A 23,762-nucleotide genomic window follows, 5' to 3' on the forward strand; every position below is an offset into this window, starting at 1 on the left:
CCTGTCCTCTGGGGAGTATCACCGTATAAAAATTTAGAGTGGGAGAGGAAACTGGTGGCAGGTTACATTAGGAGAGATGAAAGAGAACCCTAAGACAACACAGGCAAAAAAAATGCAAAAAGATATGGGATAATCAAGTCCATTTCTATTCCTTAATTCCAAGAAGAGCAATGAAAAAGAAGTGACACCAGGGTACAGAGCAGAGGAGAAGGAAAAAGAAGCAGGAGGAAGTTTGGGTCGGGGTACCAGGGGCAGTGAATAGGGCATGGCAGCCATGAAAGATGGAGGTGGAAAAATAAAAGGAGTTGAGGATAAGAAGATTTCTGTATGGGGAGAAAACTAGAAGAAAAAAAGTGAAGGGAACTGGGCAGGGAAAGGGGAAATAAATAAAGTGAGGCACTGAATAGGAAGAAGAATGGAGAAGCCCACATGGCTCAGTGGAAAGACCATGGGCTTCGGAGTCAGAGGTCATGGGTTCTAATCCCGGCTCTGCCACTTGTCTGCTGTGTGACCTCAGGCAAGTCGCTTAACTTCTCTGGGCCTCAGTTACCTCATCTGTCAAATGGGGATTAAAAAATGTGAGCCCCACGTGGGACAACTTGATTTTCTTATGTCCTCCCCTGTGTGACCGTGGGCAAGTCACTTAACTTCTCTGGGCCTCAGTTCCCTCATCTGTAAAATGGGGATTGAGACTGTGAGCCCCACGTGGGACAGGGACTGTGTCAACCCCATTTTCTTATGTCCGCCCCAGTGTGACCGTGGGCAAGTCACTTAACTTCTCTGGGCCTCAGTTCCCTCATCTGTAAAATGGGGATTGACTGTGAGCCCCACGTGGGACAACCTGATCACGTTGTAACCCCCCCAGCACTTAGAACAGTGCTTTGCACATAGTAAGCGCTTAACAAATGCCATCATTATTACTACCTTGTATTCCCCCCCCCTCCTCTGCGCCACCCCAGTGCTTAGAACAGTGCTTGGCCCACAGTAAGTGCTTAACAAATACCATCATCATTTTCATTATTATTATTATTAGAGGCAGCGTGGTTTAGTGGAAAGAGCCCAGGCTTGGGAGTCAGAGGTCATGGGTTCTAATCCTGCCTCTGCCACTTAGCTGTGTGACTTTGGGCAAGTCACTTCACTTCTCTGTGCCTCAGTTCCCTCATCTGTCAAATGGGGATTAAGACTGTGAGGAAAACCTCATCACCTTGTATCTACCCCAGTGCTCAGAACAGTGCTGGGCATATAGTAAGCGCTGAACAAATGCCGTTATTATTATTAAGAAGAGAGGTTGAGATCTGTGGGAAACGAAGGAAGCGAGTTTTGAAGGAAAAAAGAAAAGTAAGAAAGGGAGAGGCAAAGGGTAAAAGGGATGGGAAGAAAGGAACAGGTGGGAACCGGGAGAAAGGAGACGGGGGGGGGGGGAGGAGGGGAAAATGGGAAACATCATCATCATCAATCGTATTTATTGAGCGCTTACTATGTGCAGAGCTTGGGAATACAAATTGGCAACATATAGAGACGGTCCCTACCCAACAGTGGGCTCACAGTCTAAAAGGGGAAGACAGAGAACAAAACCAAACATACTAACAAAATAAAATAAATAGAATAGATATGTACAAGTAAAATAAATAGAGTAATAAATATGTACAAACATATATACATATATACAGGTGCTGTGGGGAAGGGAAGGAGGTAAGAAGGGGGGATGGAGGGGGGCGAGGGGGAGAGGAAGGAAGGGGCTCAGTCTGGGAAGGCCTCCTGGAGGAGGTGAGCTCTAGAAAGGGGAGGAGACCTTGGGAGAAAGCGGGGCTGGAATGGATGGACAGATGAGGGAAGAGGGGAAAGGTGTTGGGGGCAAAGGGAAGACGAGGTGATGAGAAGAGGAAAGGGAGACCCGAGGCAGAAGAGGAGGCGACTAGGAGAGGAAAACGGAGCACTTCTGACCTCGGCCATGGTGTCTCTGTGGCTCCTCAGGGGCCCTGAAGCTGAGGGGAACGGGGAAGGAGGAAGGATGGAGGAAGGGAGGAAGGGAGGGTCGGGCCGAGCCGGGCCTTCCTCCGGCCAAGAGGAAGCACGGGGGACCGCGATGCTGGGCGCGTCTTCCCGTCGCCTAGCAACAGCCCTCCGTCCCTACGGCCAAAGCCTGCGCAGGGCACGAGGGCTGGGCCGGCCCGATATGCAAATCATCTCCAGGGGCGGGGCCAGGGAGAGGGGCGGGGCCTGCATGCAAATGACTCTCAGGGAGAGGGTGAGTGGACGGAGCCGGGGAGAGGGGCGGGGCTGATATGCAAATGATCTCCAGGGAGAGAGAGATGGAGTGGGAGGAGCCAAGGAGAGGGGCGGGGCTGGTATGCAAATGACTCTCAGGGAGGGAGGAGGGGGAGGAGCCAAGAAGCGGAGTGGGGATGGGGAGAAGGGGCGGGGACGATATGCAAATGAATTCTCAGTGTGAGTGGGCGGAGCCAATGATATGGGCGGGGCTGCTATGCAAGTGACCTCCACGGAGAAGGGGGCAAGGAGTGGGGCGGGGCTGGTATGCAAATGACTCTCGGGGAGAGGGTGAATGGGCGGAGCCAATGAGAGGGCGAGGCTGATATGCAAATGACTCTCGGGGAGGGGGGGAGGGGCCAAGAAGCGGAGCAGTGATGGGGAGAAGGGGGCGGGGCTGATATGCAAATGAACTGTCAGAGTGAGTGGGCGGAGCTAATGACATGGGTGGGGCTGATGTGCAAATGACCTCCAGGGAGGGGACAAGGAGTTGGGCGGGGCTGGTATGCAAATGACCTCCAGGGGGGTAGTAGGCGGAGCCAAGAAGCTGAGCAGGGATGGGGAGAAGGGGCGGGGCTGGCATGCAAATGAGCTCTCAGGATGAGTGGGCGGAGCCAATGGCCTGGGCGGGGCTGGCATACAAATGCTCTCAGGGAGAGGGTGAGTAGGAGGAGCCAACGAGAGGGGCGGGGCTAATATGCAAATGACCTCCAGGGAGGGGGGGGAGTAGGCGGAGCCAAGAAGCAGAGCAGGGAAGGGGAGAAGGGGCGGGGCTTGCATGCAAATGAGCTCTCGGGATGAGTGGGCGGAGCCAATGGCATGGGCGGGGCTGATATGCAAATAACCTCCAGGGCGCGGGTGAGTGGGCAGAGCCAATGGTCGGTGCGGGGTGGGTAGGGGAGGGGCCAATATGCAAATGAACCTTTGGGGTGAGTGGGTGTGGAGAAGGGGCGGGGCTAATATGCAAATGACCTCCAGGGAGGCCACTGAGGCCCAGAGAAGTGAAGTGACTTGCCCAAAGTCACACAGCTGACCATTGGCGGAGTCAGGATTAGAACCCACGACTTCCGACTCCAAGCCCGGGCTCTTGCCACTGAGCCACGCTGCTTACTATGTGCAGAGCACTGTGCTGAGCGGTTGGGAGCGTTCAATAATAATAATGATGGCATTTATTAAGCGCTTACTATGTGCAAAGCACCGTTCTAAGCGCTGGGGAGTTCACAAGGTGATCAGGTTGTCCCACGTGGGGCTCACGGTCTTCATCCCCATTTCGCTGATGAGGAAACTGAGGCACAGAGAAGTGAAGTGACTTGCCCAAAGTCACGCAGCTGACAAGTGGCGGAGCCGGGATTAGGGTAAAAGTGACAATGGTCACCCACTCTGCCCCAAGAAAGAAGCAAAATACTATAGTTGATTTTCAAGTAACAGAACACATAAGGTAAATCGAGGTACTGTATTTTCTTTTTCCCATCCTTCCTCCATATCAGTGTTGTAATAAAATTCATCACTAGATGGCATCCTATTACCAGAGTCAATAAGAAATTAAATCTGGTGCAACTGAAGATTGATCTTACCATCATCATCCTCATCAATCGTATTTATTGAGCGCTTACTATGTGCAGAGCACTGTACTAAGCGCTTGGGAAGTACAAATTGGCAACATATAAAGACAGTCCCTACCCAACAGTGGGCTCACAGTCTAAAAGGGGGAGACAGAGAACAAAACCAAACATACTAACAAAATAAAATAAATAGAATAGATATGTACAAGTAAAATAAATAGAGTAATAAATATGTACAAACATATATACATATATACAGGTGCTGTGGGGAAGGGAAGGAGGTAAGATGGTGGGGATGGAGAGGAGGACGAGGGGGAAGCAAATATATAACACAATAATACCAGGATTGAACCCCCAAGCTCCCCAGTCTTGTGAAAAGACCAACCAAGAGCTGCAAAATCTGGGACAACCTGATTACCTTGTATCTATCCCAGTGCTTAGAAAGTGCTTTGCACATAGTAAGCGCTTAACAAATGCCAACATTATTATTATTATTACTGCATTTTACTTTGCCCAGTGCTCTGGGCCCAATAAAGGCCCAGCTGCTGTTTTGTTGCGCGCTTACTCTGCGCGGAGCCCTGTTCTGAGCTCTTGGGGAAGCGCTATGCAACAGAATCGGTAGACACGATCCCCTGCCCACGAGGAGCTTATCGTCTAGAGGGGGAGACGGACGTTAAAGTCGATCGTGGCTAGGGGAAATAGGAGAGCGTCAGGACATTTACGCAAGTGCCGTTTACATCAATACCACTGATTGATCAATCCTGTTTCCTCCCCCATCCACATTTTGAAACCTGCAGAAAATGTTTCTCGTTTGTACCATTTGACTTGTCTTCTGATACTGATGATCAAAAATGCATAGGAATATCTGGAGAAATACAAATAGAAAAAACACGTCCCATATTTTTGTTTATGCATAAACTAAATTTAAATTCCTTAGGCTATTTGCTTAAACAACCACTCTCCTTGGGCCATTCTAATTTTATCCACTAAATTAAGTGACTCTACCCCCAAACCTCATTTAACCTTACATGGCGACTACTTTCCTCGCCGAGATTTTACCAAAGTAGCTAGCAAGAAGCAAATGAATATGAATTTCATCTCTTCTCCTTCTGGTGGAGATATTCGTGAGCAATGACAAGGAACATAAGCTATGCAATTATTGAGTGAAGATAATGTTCTATGCGGCTCAGTGTTTTGTCCCTGACAATGTCTGGACGTTTGAAGGGGTAGTGTGATGATCTCCTCTTTGGCATCCATCTGAGTACTGCCAATCCCAAAAAAAAGGGGGGTGGGGCGATTTTCCATTAAACAAGATGTTCTAGCCATTTTACAACGTCATCTTCTTCTTGCTTTCCAGCTCTCCTGCACACACCCATCCTACCCTTACAACCTCACCCTCCTCAACTGGCACAGATCAGACCAGCTCAACACCTGCAGTCCCACGCTACTACCCAAAATCATCATCATCATCGATCGTATTTATTGAACGCTTACTGTGTGCAGAGCACTGTACTAAGCGCTTGGGAAGTGGGCCTGAGGAGACCAGACAAACCACTGCAGAAGCACTCTCTAAATAATCTAGAGCTAACTGCTTGGAGGAGAAGACACCTCTAATGGCTCATTTGCCCTCATTCCTTGGCAAATACACTGGCTGGTTTCTTTAGTTAAGAATTCTGAGTGGTTTCTTTTTGAGTTGCCCTCTACACTGTTAGGACAGGGTGTTGTGTATCTTAATGGGAAGATAACAGCATATTTCTATTTAAGTCTGATAAAAATGAATCATGCCTGCATAATGAGTATATATAGAATATGTGTAGACTATGGAGAAACACTGTGGACTACTGGATAGAGTACAGTCCTGGGAATCGGGGGAACCTGGGTCCTCGAGACAGTAAGCTCATTTTTAAAAATAAAAAAAAACTATGCTACAAATGCACAAAGAGATCTTACTGCCCTGCGAAATCATCAGTTTCTCATTTGCGCAGAAAGCAGGGAATTATGTGAAGACGGTAGTGATGCTTCAGTGATTTTCTTAACATGTTTTTCTTAGAGGACTGGCCAAATGTTGACATGCCTCCAATCTTGGATCTGATGGTATTTCTACGGAAATTCCTGAGTATAAGGGAACTTAATGTTCAGACATCAGCTCAGGCTATTTCTCGAGATTTGGAACACTGAAAAGATGGCACTAGAAACTTCATCATCGGGGGGGAATCAAGCAAATAAACCATGGAACCTACTGGCGTAGCTGGACCGACAACAGGATCTAGCCTCTCGACTACTAAGCAAATCTGGGTAACTGACAAATTAATCAAGATCCTAAAATAACACCAACAGTCAAAACTGAAAGTCTATATATAGTGTATATATATAAATGTATATACAATCACTATATATAGACTTTCAGTTTTGACTGTTGGTGTTATTTTAGGATCTTGATTTATATATATATATATATATATATATATATATATATATAGTGATCACAGATAGTGATTGTGCCCAACTTTCTATATGGCTATGAGACCTGCACTTTCCATAATTTTAGACTATTGGAGGACTGCCCTGGGCAATTAAGAGAGGGGTAGAGACCTTGAGCAAAGGTTTCAGAAACAGTAGGAGATCCAGGGGCAGATTTGAAAAAGGTGATACACACTACAGCTTGGCTCCACCAGCTTGATCAGGGCTAATCTCTACATATACACAGTGTCAAGGAAGTGTTGTTCATCATCATCATCATCAATCGTACTTATTGAGCGCTTACTATGTGCAGAGCACTGTACTAAGCGCTTGGGAAGTACAAATTGGCAACATATAGAGACAGTCCCTACCCAACAGTGGGCTCACAGTCTAAAAGGGGGAGACGGAGAACAAAACCAAACATACTAACAAAATAAAATAAATAGAATAGATATGTACAAATAAAACAAATAAATAAATAAATAGAGTAATAAAAGAGTTATTCTTTTCATCCTCACCAATCCAGAGAAAGAGAGCACCTCACCATCCACAGATAGTCATCTCACCATCCGTAGATGACCGCTTCACCATTCACAGATCATCTTTGCTTAACTTTAAAATAAAACACTCCTGGCTTGCACGTATAATAGAATTTTAAAATTTGTCAACTAACTGAATGCATTTGTCCTTTTCTTTATTACCTCCCTTACATTCCTGAGCAACACCTCCAGCTATTTTCCTAGACTTTCTCTCCAAACTGTATTTCATTCCTTTAATTAGCTTCTCTTAAGCCTCCAGGTGGTCCTAATTAATGCCATTCCCCTGCCTCCAGAAAGCAGTGGGCTCAGCGCAGCTTCCCTCTTTTTTCCTCTGGTTACAATAGCTGTGCCCAGTGGATCCCAATATATTTTTATTTAATACTTCGGCAGGCAATGAAGTATAGAAGATACAGAAAAAGATATTTTTACCAGGGAATAAACAACGTTATTACATTTTTATTAGAGTAATTCCCTTTTAGCCAAAGCTCTAGAAACAATGGGAGACCAAGAAATGGATTAGAAATCAGCAGCAAGCACTGCAAGTGGCAAATCTAACAACACAGCCCATTTTTACACAAAATAAACTGTTGATTGTAATAGGGTTGCCATCTCTGACTTTCAAGATACTGGAACCATTTTGTTTGTCAAAAAAACACCTCATATGGTACTACAGTGAACCCAATGTGAAACTATCTACACTTGCATTAAGAGTTCTTTCCAATATTTTAGCAGATGCAATGACACCATTGTCAGGCCACAGGTTCCTGTGGTTTCTACAATCTGTAAAGCAGTGTTTTAAAATTCATCCAGGTGGTCATACAAATCTAGTAATCCATATTTTGCAATCCTCAGTTTCACTGAAAAAAGGAAGTCTGTTTGGGAATAATTTAAGGTATTCAGAATTCAAAGCGTGGAAACACCCAGGAAGGTAGTGTGAATTTTAAATGTTCCTAATAATAATAATAATAGCATTTATTAAGTGCTTACTATGTGCAAAGCACTGTTCTAAGCGCTGGGGGGGATACAAGGTGATCAGGTTGTCCCACGTGGGGCTCACAGCTATCATCCCCATTTTACAGATGAGGTAACTGAGGCTCCGAGAAGTTAAGTGACTTGCCCAAGGTCACACAGCAGACACGTGGTGGAGCCAGGATTCGAACCCATGACCTCTGACTCCAAAGCCCGTGCTCATTCCTAGCTATATGTATCTAAGTTGTTCATTTTGTATTCACTCCAATGCTTAGCTCAGTGTTTCACACACAGAAATGCTCAATACCATAACTAATGAAAACATTTTAAACTAAAGCTTCTTTTGAAATTCTCTCAGATCTTTTAGTAGATTTTTGAAGTGACCTTGTTTATAAGGGTTTTGTTAATGGTGTTTAAGCACTTACTATGTGCCATGCACTGTACTAAGTGCTGGGTAGATACAAAGTAATCATCTTAGACATAGTCCCTGTCCCACAGGAGCCTCACAGTCTTAATCACCATTTGGCAGATGGGGTAACTGAGGCCCGGAGAAGTGAAGTGACTTGTCCAAGGTCACACAGCTGACAATTGGCGGAGCCGGAATTGGAGCCCATGACCTCCGACTCCAAAGCCCGGGCTCTTGCCACTGAGCCACGCTGCTTCTAGATTGTGAGCCCGTTGTCGGGTAGGGACCGTCTCTAGATGTTGCCGACTTGTACTTCCCAAGCGCTTAGCCCAGTGCTCTGCACACAGTAAGCGCTCAATAAATGCGATTGAATGAATGAATGAATGAATTTTACAGACAGGGTAACAGAGGCATAGAGAAGTGAAGTGATTTGCCCAAGGCCACACAGCAGTCAAGTGGTGGGGCCGGAATTAGAACCCAGGTCATTCTGTCTCCCAGCCCCATGTTCTATCGACAAGGCAACAATTGGGTGAAAGTGAACTATAATAATAATAATAATAATAATAATAATGGTATTTGTTAAGTGCCTACTATGTGCACAGCACTATTCTAAGCGCTGGGGGATACAAGGTGATCAGGTTGTCCCACGTGGGGCTCACAATCTTAATCCCCATTTTACAGATGAGGTAAGTGAGGCACCGAGAAGTTAAGTGACTTGCCCAAAGTCACACAGCCGATAAGTGACGGAGCCGGGATTTGAACCCATGACCTGTGACTCCCAAGCCCGTGCTCTTCCCACTGAGCCACGCTGCTTCTCTACATGGCACTCACATCTTTATCCTGGCCTGTAAAATCTGTATTTATCAAAACCGTAGCAACTGCCAGATTTTTGAATTTTGATTACACACTCTTCTGCTGCTTTTGAATCTCTTCACGTTTTTCAAAGCAAGCCTTTTCCTTTCTTTGTGTTTTGCTAAGATATTTATGATACAGGTAGATGAATCACGTGATTATCTTACTTAGGCTTTGGGTGAATATTCTGTTTTTACAATCAGTGGTATTTATTACTTGGATTCTCGATTGTAAATCTGTAAAGTGCTTACACTACTTTTTTGTTTGGCGATGTAGCAAGTTGTGTCGCGGTTGTCAATTTCTCCACCACTGGATATGTGTAAATGATTAGCCAATAGCTATACCCTGCAAAACGTTGTAGGCAAAACAACCATGTCTTGAGTACAGATGGCTTGTGCAATTAGTTGACTATTGCTATTGTGTATAGTCAATAAAATACAGGACTTTGGACTTCCACATGGTATGGTAAATAAGGTGTGTTTATCCTAAGTAACCTAGCATATAAACGCACAGAATTCAGAGAGAGGGAAAGAAGAAGCCCTCAAGAAGCTCATACACTCTTGGAGGAGACACTTTAATAAATTACGGCTAGGGGAAGCAATAGAATATATAAGATATAAAATAAATACACCGAAGTTGTAGTATCTAAAGTGCTTAGATGGCATGGGAGACTTGAAGTGGCATTGGGAAGATATAAAATGGGAAAACTGGAGATTACTCCTGGAAGGTCATCTGGAGGAGAAGTGATCTCAGAAAACCTATGAGGATGGGCAGAGTTTATGGTCTATCAAATATGGAGAAAGTGGGACTTTCCGATAAGAGCATGAGCCATAGGTTGGGGGCAGGAGAAAAGTGCTGGTGAGTGCGACTGAGAAGGATTATCTATTCTATTTTATTTTATTTTATTTTATTTTATTTTGTAGTATGTTTGGTTTTGTCTCCCCCTTTTAGACTGTGAGCCCACTGTTGGGTAGGGACTGTCTCTATACGTTGCCAATTTGTACTTCCCAAGCGCTTAGTACAGTGCTCTGCACACAGTAAGCGCTCAATAAATACGATTGATGATGATGACGATTAAGCAGAGAAGTGGAAACCCAGGAGGAAACTGTCAGAAAACAGAAGCTTGGGCTGTATTTTCAGAAGAAGGGAATGGGGGCTGCAATGTCCAAAGGCAGCCAGGATGTTGAAGAAAATCAGGAGAGAATAGAATCCACTAGCAAAAAGGAAGTCTTTAGTGATCTTGGGAAAGGAAAGAATGAAAGTGAAAAATCCGGGAGGATATTTGGCTCAGGTGTCGTATGATTTCCTATACTTCCTAGAATGATCAGTTAGAGTGAAATTAGATGGTGATAAAAAATTGGCCATCCTGGAAAATGATGTTGGCCATATACCGCTCACCAGGTCTGTTAACCAATAGTACAGGCTTCCTGTTCACTACATCATCGTGTATTTTCTTCTAAACAGATCAGTAAATCTGTCCACACAGCCTGTTTGGTTTTTTAACCTTCCTGCTCATATTCCCAGCTGTGATGGGCTGACATGGTGCGGTATCAGACAGGCAGTGCGGACCAGTGTTGAAATCAGTCATGCGTTAGCTGTCACCTCGGGAGACTAATTCAGGGTTTCATTAAATAAACACCACGTTGAAGATTTGAAAAAAAAAAACAGGAATGCCCTGTCGATTTGCAGAAATTGTTTTTTAAAAAATGCAGGTCCCATCTCTCAATAATCCTTTATCATCCCAACAAATTCCCCCCAGCTCTTTGCACATCTGTCACTGGTGTAGAGATGAGGCATCTAACGACACTGAGTAACACGAGCTGTCAAGTTTTCCATTTTTATATTCGTACTACCTTGCGGCCTGATTTCTTTTGGGCCTCTAAATTCTGTTAATCTCTCTGTTTGGGGCTGAGGCTGGAGAAAACTGACATTAATATAGCAACAGAAGAAAGACAGTTTAACCGGGGAGTCAATGCCGCTGTTTCTACTATACCCATCCCACTGGAGTAAGGAGACTCACTAAGCCGTTGAAGCGTTACAGAAAATCAAAGGCTTTTATTTGAAATCGCCCCGAAATCCTTACTGTGACCACAGCGGTGGCTCTCCTCCAGGAGGTCATTTGGGGCCAGAGAGAGGGGCTTCTTTTCTCGTGCTATTTTCCTCCTAAAAACCCAGCCATCGCGTGTCCAATTCGGACGTGGTGGTGATTAATTTGCGCACACACATATAAGAGGAAAGAGGTAGCTGACCCTTTTTAATTTCCCGGGCACTGAGCGGAATTTAAGGGCGTTCTCCTGATCCTCCTCCAGCTCCTCCTCTCTGACCCCCCAACCAAAGCGGTCCTCCTTAAGGGGCTCCCCTCTGCAGGCAGAAAGTTGAGCCCGGTGTTTGTTCTTATATGGAGGAAAAAAGTTTCTCTGACATCCAGGAAATGAGTAACCTAGCAGCCCGCTACTTGGCGGCGCTGATGGAGGCCGGAGGAGGGACTCACCAGCAGTGTCATCCCCATCCCCATCGGAATTAAGGAGAGGAAAGTGGCCTCTTTCGCCTACAGTCTTCTAGATCCATCAACCGGGCCCGACCAACTTTGGCGGAGCGGCTTGGGTCGCAGAGTGGCATCGCTTAGAGTAAGTGTCCGGCCCGCGGCCTTCCTCTTGCCTTCCCTTTTTGGAAAACCTTATTTTCCTTCCCAAGCAAGATGCAAGAAGGACCCCCCAAACTCCCTCCCCAAGCCCCTGCCTCGAGCTCTGGGGAGGGATTCTTCCTGCAGGCCTAGAGGGAGGAGGATGGGCCCTGTTTGTTGCTGGATTGTCCCTCCCAAGCGTTTAGTCCAGTGCTCTGCCCCCTGTAAGCGCTCAATAAATATTTATTTTACTTATTTATTTATTTATTTTACTTGTACATATCATCATCATCATCACTCGTATTTATTGAGCGCTTACTGTGTGCAGAGCACTGGACTAAGCGCTTGGGAAGTACAAGTTGGCAACATATAGAGACAGTCCCTACCCAACAGTGGGCTCACAGTCTAAAAAGTGGGCTCACAGTCTAAAAATAATTTCTATTCATTTTATTTTGTTAGTACGTTTGGTTTTGTTCTCTGTCTCCCCCTTTTAGACTGTGAGCCCACTGTTGGTTGGGTAGGGACTGTCTCTATATGTTGCCAACTTGTACTTCCCAAGCGCTTAGTCCAGTGCTCTGCACACAGTAAGCGCTCAATAAATACGATTGATTGATTGATCGAATGATTGAGTCGTGTGAACAGCTCCCACTCTTCCCCCCCCACCCCCATTGAATTTTGGTCACCTCCCAGGCTTTTGAACCTTATTCCTTCATTTGATCATATTTATTGAGCGCTTACCGTGTGCAGAACACTTTAGTAAGCGCTTGGTTAGTACAAATCGGCAACATATAGAGACGGGCCCTACCCAACAAAAGAGCTGGGGGAATAATAATAATAATAATGGCATCTGTTAAGCGCTTACTATGTGCTAGGCACTGTTCTAAGCACTGCAGAAGATAGAAGGTAATCTAGACTGTGAGCCTACCCAACTAAAGAGCTGGGGGAATAATAATAATAATAATAATGCCATCTGTTAAGCGCTTACTATGTGCTAGGCACTGTTCTAAGCACTGCGGTAGATAGAAGGTAATCTAGACTGTGAGCCTACCCAACAAAAGAGCTGGGGGAATAATAATAATAATAATAATAATAATAATGCCATCTGTTAAGCGCTTACTATGTGCTAGGCACTGTTCTAAGCACTGCGGTAGAGAGAAAGTAATCTAGACTGTGAGCCTGCCCAACAAAAGATCTGGGGGAATAGTAATAATAATAATAATAATGCCATCTGTTAAGCGCTTACTATGTGCTAGGCACTGTTCTAAGCACTGCGGTAGATAGAAGGTAATCTAGACTGTGAGCCTACCCAACAAAAGAGCTGAGGGAATAATAATAATAATAATAATAATAATAATAATAATAATGCCATCTGTTAAGCGCTTACTATGTGCTAGGCACTGTTCTAAGCACTGCGGTAGATAGAAGGTAATCTAGACTGTGAGCCTACCCAACAAAAGAGCTGGGGGAATAATAATAATAATAATAATGCCATCTGTTAAGCGCTTACTATGTGCTAGGCACTGTTCTAAGCACTGCGGTAGATAGAAGGTAATCTAGACTGTGAGCCTACCCAACAAAAGAGCTGGGGGAATAATAATAATAATAATGCCATCTGTTAAGCGCTTACTATGTGCTAGGCACTGTTCTAAGCACTGCGGTAGAGAGAAGGTAATCTAGACTGTGAGCCTGCCCAACAAAAGAGCTGGGGGAATAATAATAATGCCATCTGTTAAGCGCTTACTATGTGCTAGGCACTGTTCTAAGCACTGCAGTAGATAGAAGGTAATCTAGACTGTGAGCCCGTTATTGGGCAGGGATTGTCTCTGTTGCTGAATTGCACTTTCCAAGCGCTTACTACAGTGCTCTGCACACAGTAAGCGCTCAATAAATACGATTGAATGAGTGAGGTTGGACACTGTCCACGTCCCACATGGGGCTCACAGTATTAATCCCCATTTTACAGATGAGGGAACTGAGGCACAGAGAAGCAAGGTGCCTTGTCCAAAGCCACACAGCCGGCAAGTGGAGGAGGCGGGATTCGAACCCACGTCCTCTGACTCCCAAGTCCGTTCTGTCGCCACGAGGAGGGCTGGGAATGGCTTCTGTTTTTGTCCACTTTTCTCCCCAAATGTTGCCTCGGGCAGGGAGGCTATAGCAAGTGAGCTATAGCTATAGCTATATATATATATATATATATATAGCTATAGCAGCTACGAAGCCCACCTCTCCTTCCCCCACCCCTTTTACCCGGTGTCCAGCTGGTAGTATTGCCATTCGTCATCATCAATCGTATTTATTGAGCGCTTACTATGTGCAGAGCACTACTAAGCGCTTGGGAAGTACAAACTGGCAACATATAGAGACAGTCCCTACCCAACATTGGGCTCACAGTCTAAAAGGGGGAGACAGAGAACAAAACCAAACATACTAACATTCAGAGCATGTGCTTTGAACAGAGGAAATTTCACGTTTTCTCTGATGGGAAGCAGCTCCGTTGTTATTTAACCCTCAGAGGGGAGGGGGATATAGGAATCGCCATGGCCCCTTGAAAGGAGGAGTGGAAGAAGGGTCTTTCAGGCTACATGCGAGGAAAGATCTCTTCTTCCCTCCCCAGTTTAAAGGAGCGGCGGTTTAAAACATAAAAAAGAAGTAGAAAAGCAGTGAAGCAACGTGCAGGCTTTCATCATCCATGTCCTGCCCTCTAACTTCCTTTTGGGGCTCTCAAAATAAGCATGTGCTTAATTCTGCTAAACTTTCCACTGAAAAGACTCTACTTAATGCCTTCTGGCTGGCTCAAGTATACAGCATGTACCTCTTTAATTAGAAGGGAGGGGAGAAGTCAGAAGAATAATTAAGGAAAACAAGGAAAGGAAGAGAAACAGATCTTTGGAGGGAATACTTTAGTTAAAAGCCAGGCCTCGCAAATGTAAAACATTCAGAGGGAAGGTTTTACACATCTTTGTAGAGTCTGGGGTTTTTCTAGCCCTTTCTCTGGAATAGCGTGACAGCAGACTGGTCTCAGTCCCAAATTCAAGGCTAGCAGCGAGATTCTAGAGAAGGCCTAGGAAAAGCGCACATTTAAAACCAGTTGTTGAGCTTAGAATTGGTTGAAGAGAAGTTGTTTTTCCCTTCCCACTTAAAATCAGGGGCGTATATCTTGCCCAACTAACTAGAGGCCAAAAGTTCAGCCCTAGTTCAGAAGATGTCTCAAAGTTTTTCGAGCACGCTGGCTCTGAGCAAGCCAGGTTATTTGGCTGAAATCCGTTCAAGCAAACAACTGCACGGATTGGGTGCAGCCCTACCTACACACGTTTTTAATAATATAATGGCACCTTGCACCCGGCTATCATTTCATCTGAGCAACTCCAAATGTTTTTTGTATCTTTCATTGTTTACTAATTCCATCTGTATGTGTCTGTGTTCCTGCTGCAGGCAGTTCTCATTTTTTTCCCATGGGCTTGGTGTGGTTATTATCTCTCTGTTCACCGAGTAGGTAAATGAGGACGCCGTTGAATTTAAATACCATACAGCAGCTTCATTGAGAAGTAGCGTGGCTCAGTGGAAAGAGCCCGGGCTTTGGAGTCAGAGGTCGTGGGTTCAAATCCCAGATCCACCAAATTGTCAGCTGTGTGACTTTGGGCAAGTCACTTAACTTCTCTGAGCCTCGGTGACCTCATCTGTAATATGGGGATTAACACTGTGAGCCCCCCGTGGGACCAGCTGATCACCTTGTAACCTCCCCAGCGCTTAGAACAGTGCTTTGCACATAGTAAGTGCTTAATAAATGCCATTATTATTATTATTACTCTCAATTTCAGATGTACAGTAAACTATAGCTGACACTTTTCACTGGTGCAACACCGGGAACTTTAACTCTGCCCTGTCATTCCCTCTATTGCTTTAGTCTTATTACTGAGTTGTTTCAAAAGTGGACTTTTTCCATTAGGAACTCCTGTTGATTAAACAGAGAACAGAGACATTTTTGTTGTCGTTGTTTTATAGTTGTCTCCCCCGCACCCCGCTTTGTTGGGTTTTTTTTAAGAGCTGTATAGTATTTGAACCTCTGGGCCGAACTTTCAATCCGATTTCTGTATGGCTGGTATTGTCACGTATGAACTGTATCATCATCATCATCAATTGTATTTATTGAGCGCTTACTATGTGCAGAGCACCGTACTAAGCGCTTGGGAAGTACATATTGGCAACATATAGAGACAGTCCCTACCCAACAGTGGGCTCACAGTCTAAAACTGTATCGCCTCTTCTCAAGTTGTAGAACTTTTCCCTGGCAGTTCAGCCGTAGAAGGAACTGCTTTGATAGAGATTCTCCAGAGCAATGCTTTGCCCCCTTTTTGTTGAGAGGTGATACTTGACCTTCAGGTGGGTCATCAGAGGCTCCATCTACGGGAGCAGGAAGTAGCTGATAAACCAAAAACATTTGTAGAAACATCAGCAATCATAAAAATCCTTAGCACTTTCTACCCCATAGTTCTAAGGCCGACGGAGAAACACATTTTCCTCAGTCTCCTTAAAGTAAATATGTTGGTAGGACTTAGTTTGAAAACCACCCTTGATTCCGTGAAGTTACATGCGATGGGAAAACATTCTTGGATAGGTAGTGGCAAGTCTAGCCACGCCGAAGGTGTGGCAGACAGGCCCTTGATTGAGATGCATACTTGAGCGGGGAAGGAGAAAAATGATACAGTCCCAACCCAATCTCTGCGGTAGGGAGGAAGGATTTGTATGAAAAGTGTTAACTTGTATACTTCATTATTTTACTATACCGCTCTACCACATACCCATCCACATACCCCTCTTTCCATTGTCTTCTTTCTCCAATCAGTAATTAATTTTATCTCCCCCACACACACCCCCTAGACTGTAAGCACCTTGAAGGCAGGGGCCATGCCATCTAACTTAGTACCTCAGCACTCAGTATAGTGATCTCCACATAACGGGGGCCTAATAGATACTGCTGATCGATAGATGAAGAGAATACACAAGGTATGTTGGAGAGGGAAAGAAGAAGTCAGGAGCTCACTGTCTGCAACACCAGAGAAGCAGCGTGGCTCAGTGGAAAAGAGCATGGGGTTTGGAGTCAGAGGTCATGGGTTCAAATTCCGGCTCCACCAATTACCAGCTGTGTGACTTTGGGCAAGTCACTTCTGTGTGCCTCAGTTACCTCATCTGTAAAATGGGGATTAAGACTGTGAGCCCCCCATGGGATGACCTGATCACCTTGTAACCTCCCCAGCGCTTAGAACAGTGCTTTTCACATAGGAAGCGCTTAATAAATGCCATCACTATTATTATTATCCCTAGTCCAGCTGACATCATCACTAGTGTTTGATTGCCACTATGGGAGGGGCTGAAGTAAAGCTGTTATTAAATTGTCACTTTGCTATTACTACCCAAGGTGGGAACTGATAAAGTGGGAGGGTGGAGTCCTGAGGAGAAGGATTATACCAAAGACAGATATGGGCCATCTCAACAGCCTTTACAAATTATTCAGAATTTTGGGAGAGCATCTTTCTGGGCATCAGAAGGACCCAGCTTCTAATCTCAGCTCCACCACTTGTTTGCTGTGTGACCTTGGGCAAGTCACTTCACTCTTCTGTACCTCAGTTACCTCATCTGTAAAATGGGGATTAGGTCTGTGAGCTGCATGTGGGACAGGGACTGTGTCCAACCCAATTGGCATGTATCCACCCCGGCGCTTAGTACAGCACTTAGTAAGCGCTTCAAAAATATTGCAATTATTTGACCCCTCCATGAAGGCACAAGACTTTCACTAGAGTCTAGAATCCTTGGAATCTATTTGTAAGAAAGATGCACTGTGAGGAAGATGCAGAAAGGGGAATGGGGGGCTTGTGGCATTCTGGCTGATTTAGCCCTTTGCCATGCTGAGCCCACCCTGCGGCAGGGCTATGGGGAAGATTGGCAGCACATTGTGAATGGGTAGAGAAGCATCAGAGCTCTGTCTGGGCTCAGATCTGGTCCATGGGCCTCCGTCCAGCCCAGCCAACTCAAGTGTTTAGGGTTTAGGCCCTATCAAGTCATCCTTGAGCAGAGGAGACTACAGCACCTGCGACATCATTATGCATGGCTAATATTTTGGATAGATGCAAAAGTGTGTGTGCATCCACTGTGACCCCAGGACCCAGCAGTATTAATTCATTAATTAATCATGGCATTTGTTAAGCTCTTATTAGGTGCAAAGCACTGTTCTAAGTGCTGGGGGGGTTACAAGGTGATCAGGTTGTCCCACGGGGGGCTCACAGTCTTCATCCCCACTTTACAGATGAGGTAACTGAGGCCCGGAGAAGTGAAGTGACTTGCCCAAAGTCACACAGCTGACAAGTGGAGGAGCCGGGATTTGAACCCATGACCTCTGACTCCAAAGCCCGTGCTCTTTCCACCGAGCCATGCTGCTTCTCCAGTAGGAATGGCAAGTTACCCTCTCGCCTCCTCCACCACCCTTTCTGCACCACCAGTCCTCATCCAGCTCTCCCAGAAGTCAAGTTGGGCCCAGTCGGACCTAACCCAAAAAAAAGAAATGTCATCTGGGTAAACGTTGATCAAGCTTGATTCAGACTAGGCAGTGAGCTAGACTGGATCATATCATTTGAACTCCTGCAGAGTCCTCTAGGGAACATACAGTGAGTCCAGTCCACTGTCCAATCCAGTAGAGAAGCAGCGTGGCTCAATGGACAGAGCCTGGGCTTGGGAGTTCTGACTCCTGGCTCCTCCACTTGTCAGCTGTGTGACTTTGGGCAAGCCCCTTCACTTCTCTGGGCCTCAGTTCCCTCATCTGGAAAATGGGGATGAAGACTGTGAGCCCCCTGTGGGACCACCTGATCACCTTGTATCCTCCCCAGCTCTTAGAACAGTGCTTTGCACATAGTAAGCGCGTCACAAATGCCATTATTATTATTATTTATTGCATTATACTTTCCCAAGCACTTAGTTCAGAGCTCTGCACATGGTAAGCTTTCAATAAATACCATTGATTGATTTATCCAATGGAAGCTCTGTATCTCCTGGAGCTTGCATCTGTGACTCACACAGGATGGGAGCCACCTTCCTCTCTCTTCCTAAAGCGGAGGATTATGTTCTCGGGGTCAGGAAGCCGCCAGTTGAGCACTCACGTGGAGTGAGAGGATCGGGTGGTGTTAGGTGGGAAATCCAGTTTGGCGACTCTCACATGTGGGATGACTAAGAGCATCCAGGGTGTGGTGGAGAGGAGGGAAAACTGCTACTGGATGCAGGGACTCCCTTTTCTTGGCTTTCCAAATGCTGCCGGGGGCCTGCAGGGTGAGGGAGGTGTTCAGTCGTGCTTCCCCACCAAGCAAAATGAGCCGGAACTGGAGGAGGAAAATCTGAAAGGCCACCATATAATAGCATGATTAGTGACCGACACCTACCCTGAAGGACCACAGAACTTTCAGGGCTCAAAAGGTGCCAAAAGAGACAGATCGCTTTAATTCCAGCCAGACCCTTCATGGACAGATGTGGAAAAACTAACTTTTGAATAGCTCTGGTTCAGCAACTTTTCATTTTGAGCATGGGGATGAAGAAGGAACGGGGATTTTAGGCGAGATGAAGACTGGTCAGGGACTGGCCTCAAAGAGCTATTACCTCAACTAGCCATTATGTGGGTCTTTTCAGCCCTGACTGGAAACTCACAGGCTTTTGTCAGAGACCTGGAATGAGCAAGTGTGGGAGCCCACCCTACACACCCTATACCTACCTGTATATATGTATATATGGTTGTACATATTTATTACTCTATTTATTTATTTATTTATTTATTTTACTTGTACATTTCTATCCTATTTATTTTATTTTGTTGGTATGTCTGGTTCTGTTCTCTGTCTCCCCCTTTTAGACTGTGAGCCCACTGTTGGGTAGGGACTGTCTCTATGTGTTGCCAATTTGTACTTCCCAAGCGCTTAGTACAGTGCTCTGCACATAGTAAGCGCTCAATAAATACGATTGATTGATTGATTGATTACACAGCTGTGCCCTCATGGCTCCCCTGGAATGGACTACCTGTGCAGAGCTACCGTTTGGCTATACGTAAGCTTGGTATGGGCAGAGAACGTGACTTATTATATTGTACTTTTCTAAGCACTTAGTACAGTGCTCTGCACCCAGTAAGCACTCAATAAATACAATTGATTGATTTCCCTCTTTGTCAGAAGTTGAGGGTCCTTAATACCAGGCCACGGGGGATTGTGAAGTCTATCACAGATAGTCAATGTCCTTGACAACTCGTTAGCATGGGATTCACTGCCTTTTATGGGGCATCCCTTGGCAGAGACGACGATCTAGGTGAGAACTTGGATGCTCAGCAGTCCTTTTGTATCAGATGGAAACTGGAAAAGGTGGCAGCAGGGATCAGGAAAGATGCCAAGGAAGATTGGTGGGGTGCTGGATTTAATGAAGCCAAAATGTTCCACCTCACTGCTAAAGAAGGCCAGGACCCTATCCTGTGATTGCTATTGCTGCCTGTAGATTGACACGATAGCCGTGATCTAGGGATGAAAATACGTCTTTGTGGCTTCAGATCATCACTTCCTTTCTGAACTGGGAAATAAGAAATGGAAGAGGAAACGATTTAGCATTAGCTAGGCACCCACTTCATCCCATCTGCCTCCTGGTTTGTTTCCTGGGCTCTTCCCTTTCTAATTGTTCTGAAGGGAAGGAGAGGCACAGAAACAGAAATCTTTCTTTACTTTTTTACGGTATTTGTTTAGTGCTTGCCGTGTGTCAAACACTGTTCTAATAATAGTAGTAATAATGGCATTTATTAAGCGCTTACTATGTGCAAAACACTATTCTAAGCCCTGCGGAGGTTACAAGGTGATCAAGTTGTCCCAAAGGGGGCTCACAGTCTTAATCCTCATTTTACAGATGAGATAACTGAGGCACAGAGAAGTTAAGTGACTTTCCCAAAGTCACACAGCTAACAATTGGCAGAGCTGGGACTTGAACCCATGACCTCCGACTCCAAAGCCCGTGCTCTTTCCACTAAGCCACGGTGCTTTTCTAAGCACTGGGATATGTACAAGTTATTTAGGTGGGGCACAATCCCTGTCCCGAAGCAGCGTGGCTCAGTGGAAAGAACACGTGGCTTAGTTAGGATTTAAAATAATGTCATTTTCAAAGTTGCCGTTTTGCGGGGGGACTATTTTCCACGTAGCTTCTCCTTTACTATTTTTCATGGTTCAATCTCTACCATCTTAGTGCAGTGTTTTGCACATAGTAAGCACTTAATAAATGCCATAATTAGTAATTATTATTATCTCCCCCGGGCTTCAGTGCTCTTAGCATCATTTCATCCACCATGGTGCTTCTGAGGTTGCTAAATAGCCTACAAGCAGCAGATGAAAGAGTTTGCTGTAGGTGTTTCTGTTCAGACTCTTGCGCTAGTCACCTGGATGACCATACAGTCAGCAGTCCTTGGTAAACTAAACACTTGTGTAAAGTCTCACTTCACTTGTTTCTCTGCCTTCTTCTTATCTATGGAATTATTTCTTACCTCTTCCCCACCCCACTTCTAATCATTCCCTACTAATGCCAACTCACTGCTTTATCTCCCGCTCTTTGCTCCTCTACTCCCGAGGCTTCCCCCTCACCCGACCTCCCACCTCCTTTAAGGTGACTTCTCCAAATACCAAGTACCGTTGACTATATGCTTCCAGAGGAGCAGAAGTACAAACCTCGGTACAAGCGCTTAGTACAGTGCTCTGCACACAGTAAGTGCTCAATAAATCCGATTGACTGACTGGTTGGTGAGTGAGAACAGCAGGAGCCATGTAGAATGTGGCCAAGTAAGTCCCACACTGGGTCCCTCACCCTTAATTTCTGCCTTGCGCTTCTTTTTTAATGACATTTATTAAGCGCTTACTATGTGCAAAGCACTGTTCTAAGCGCTGGGGAGGTTACAAGGTGATCAGGTTGTCCCATGGGGGGGCTCACAGTCTTCATCCCCATTTGACAGATGAGGTAACTGAGGCCCAGAGAAGTAAAGTGACTTGCCCAAAGTCACGTAGCTGACAATTGGCGGCGCCGGGATTTGAACCCATGAGCTCTGACTCCAAAGCCCGGGCTCTTTCCACTGAGCCACGCTGCTGCTTTTCTGAGGCAGAGAAGAGGTAGCCCTCTTCCCGTCAAGAGTGTCATCAGAAAATGGACTATTTCGTCTTTCTATCCCATACCACCCTGACGTATGTGAGGCACTGCCCTTGTGAGAGCATCAGCGGCAGAAAATAAAGCACACTGCGGCATCCCGCTGCCACTCCAGAGGAATGTAAAATAGGCAGAAATGTAATTCCTGAGCTGGAATCCTACCGGGACTAGGGTGAATAATCTTAACCGGGCACAACAACTGTAAAAGAAACCATAACTGCCAGAAGAGGAGTCTTTGGTTTCCATATCATCATCAATCGTATTTATTGAGCACTTACTGTGGGCAGAGCACTGTACTAAGCGCTTGGGAAGTACAAATTGGCAACATAAAGAGACAGTCCCTACCCAACAGTGGGCTCACAGTCTAAAAGGATAATAATGGCATTAATTAAGCGCTTACTATGTGCAAAGCACTGTTCTAAGCGCTGGGGAGGTTACAAGGAGATCAGGTTGTCCCACAGGGGGATCACAGTCTTAATCACCATTTTACAGATGAGGGAACTGAGGCACAGAGAAGTTAAGTGACTTGCCCAAAGTCACACAGCTGACAATTGGCAGAGCCGGGATTCGAACCCGTGACCCCTGACTCCAAAGCCCGGGCTGTTTCCACTGAGCCACGCGGGCTGGGAGGCACATATCATCTGAAGGATTGTGATGGGGTCAGTGGGAATTCTGACACTTGTTCTCATCCACAGCATCACTAATTTAAATTGCCACGGTTTCCGTCTACCCAGCCAAAGTGGGGTATGGGACGGGGCGGTATGAGGTGTTTTGGTAACTGTCCCCAGAATCAGACCGGATTGTTATTCTTAATCAGATCGTATCATTATTATTTTGATGGTGGTATTTGCTAAGTACTTACTGTTACATGTCAAGCACTGTTCTAAGTACTAGGGTAATAATAATAATAATAATGGCATTTGTTAAGCACTTACTATATGCAAAGCACTGTTCTAAGCACTGGGGGGATACAAGGTGATCAGGTTGTCCCACGTGGGGCTCACAGTCTTAACCCCCGTTTTACAGATGAGGGAACTGAGGCTCAGAGAAGTTAAGTGACTTGCCCCAGGTCACACAGCAGACATGTGGCAGAGCCGGGATTCAAACCCATGACCTCTGACTCCAGAGCCCGGGCTCTTTCCACTGAGCCACGGTTGGACAATGTCCCTGCCCCACATGTGGCCCACAGCCTAAGCAGGAGGGAGAACAGGTATTCTCCCATTTTACAGATGAGGAAACTGAGGCACAAGTTAACTGGCCCCAAATTGCACAGCAGTCAACTAGAAGAGTTAGAACCCAAGTTCTCTGATTCCCAGGCCCGTGCTCTTTCCCCCGGGCCATGCTGCTCCTGATGAAGACTAAGAAGTCTGTCCCAGACAGAGCAGATGAGCTGGTAAGTTATTACATCATCAATCATCATCAATCGTATTTATTGAGCGCTTACTATGTGCAGAGCACTGTACTAAGCGCTTGGGAAGTACAAATTGGCAACATATAGAGACAGTCCCTACCCAACAGTGGGCTCACAGTCTAAAAGGGGGAGACAGAGAACAAAACCAAACATACTAACACAATAAAATAAATAGGATAGATATGTACAAGTAAAATAAATAAATAAATAAATAGAGTAATAAATATGTACAACCATAAATAAATATGTACAACCATACATAACCATTACAGTGCTCTGCACACAGTAAGCACTCAGTAAATACCATTGATTGATCGATCGATCTCCCCCATCTCAAGATTATAGTGAGAACATACTTCTACTTCTTGTTCCACGCATCAAACCTAAAGCGAAACAAAAAATGAAAGGTTTAAATCGTAGCCTAGTGAAAAGAGCATGGCCCTGGGAGCCACAGGACCTGGATTTTAGTACAGTACAA

At 45.5% G+C, this 23,762-nt stretch overlaps 2 protein-coding genes across 4 annotated transcripts in view; one reads left to right on the forward strand and one right to left on the reverse strand.

The window, feature by feature from the left end:
- CFAP58 (cilia and flagella associated protein 58) overlaps nucleotides 1-2,039 on the reverse strand; it is a 138,554-nt gene extending 136,515 nt beyond the window's left edge. For all 3 annotated transcript variants that reach the window (XR_005454295.1, XR_005454296.1, XM_038757538.1), the window contains exon 1: nucleotides 1,945-2,039. Coding sequence is in view for 1 of the 3 variants with exons in the window: in XM_038757538.1 (XP_038613466.1) it covers nucleotides 1,945-1,953 (9 nt within the window). In the remaining 2 variants the exon portion in view is untranslated. The remainder of the gene's footprint in view (nucleotides 1-1,944) is intronic.
- A 9,462-nt stretch (nucleotides 2,040-11,501) lies between these two features.
- LOC119937951 (inositol 1,4,5-trisphosphate receptor interacting protein) overlaps nucleotides 11,502-23,762 on the forward strand; it is a 31,871-nt gene continuing 19,610 nt past the window's right edge. Inside the window, exon 1 of the mRNA XM_038757540.1 lies at nucleotides 11,502-11,683. The gene's annotated coding sequence lies outside the window, so the exon portion shown is untranslated. The remainder of the gene's footprint in view (nucleotides 11,684-23,762) is intronic.

Source organism: Tachyglossus aculeatus, chromosome 16 (assembly GCF_015852505.1).
Source record: "Tachyglossus aculeatus isolate mTacAcu1 chromosome 16, mTacAcu1.pri, whole genome shotgun sequence".
Classification (NCBI taxonomy): Eukaryota; Metazoa; Chordata; class Mammalia; order Monotremata; family Tachyglossidae; genus Tachyglossus; species Tachyglossus aculeatus.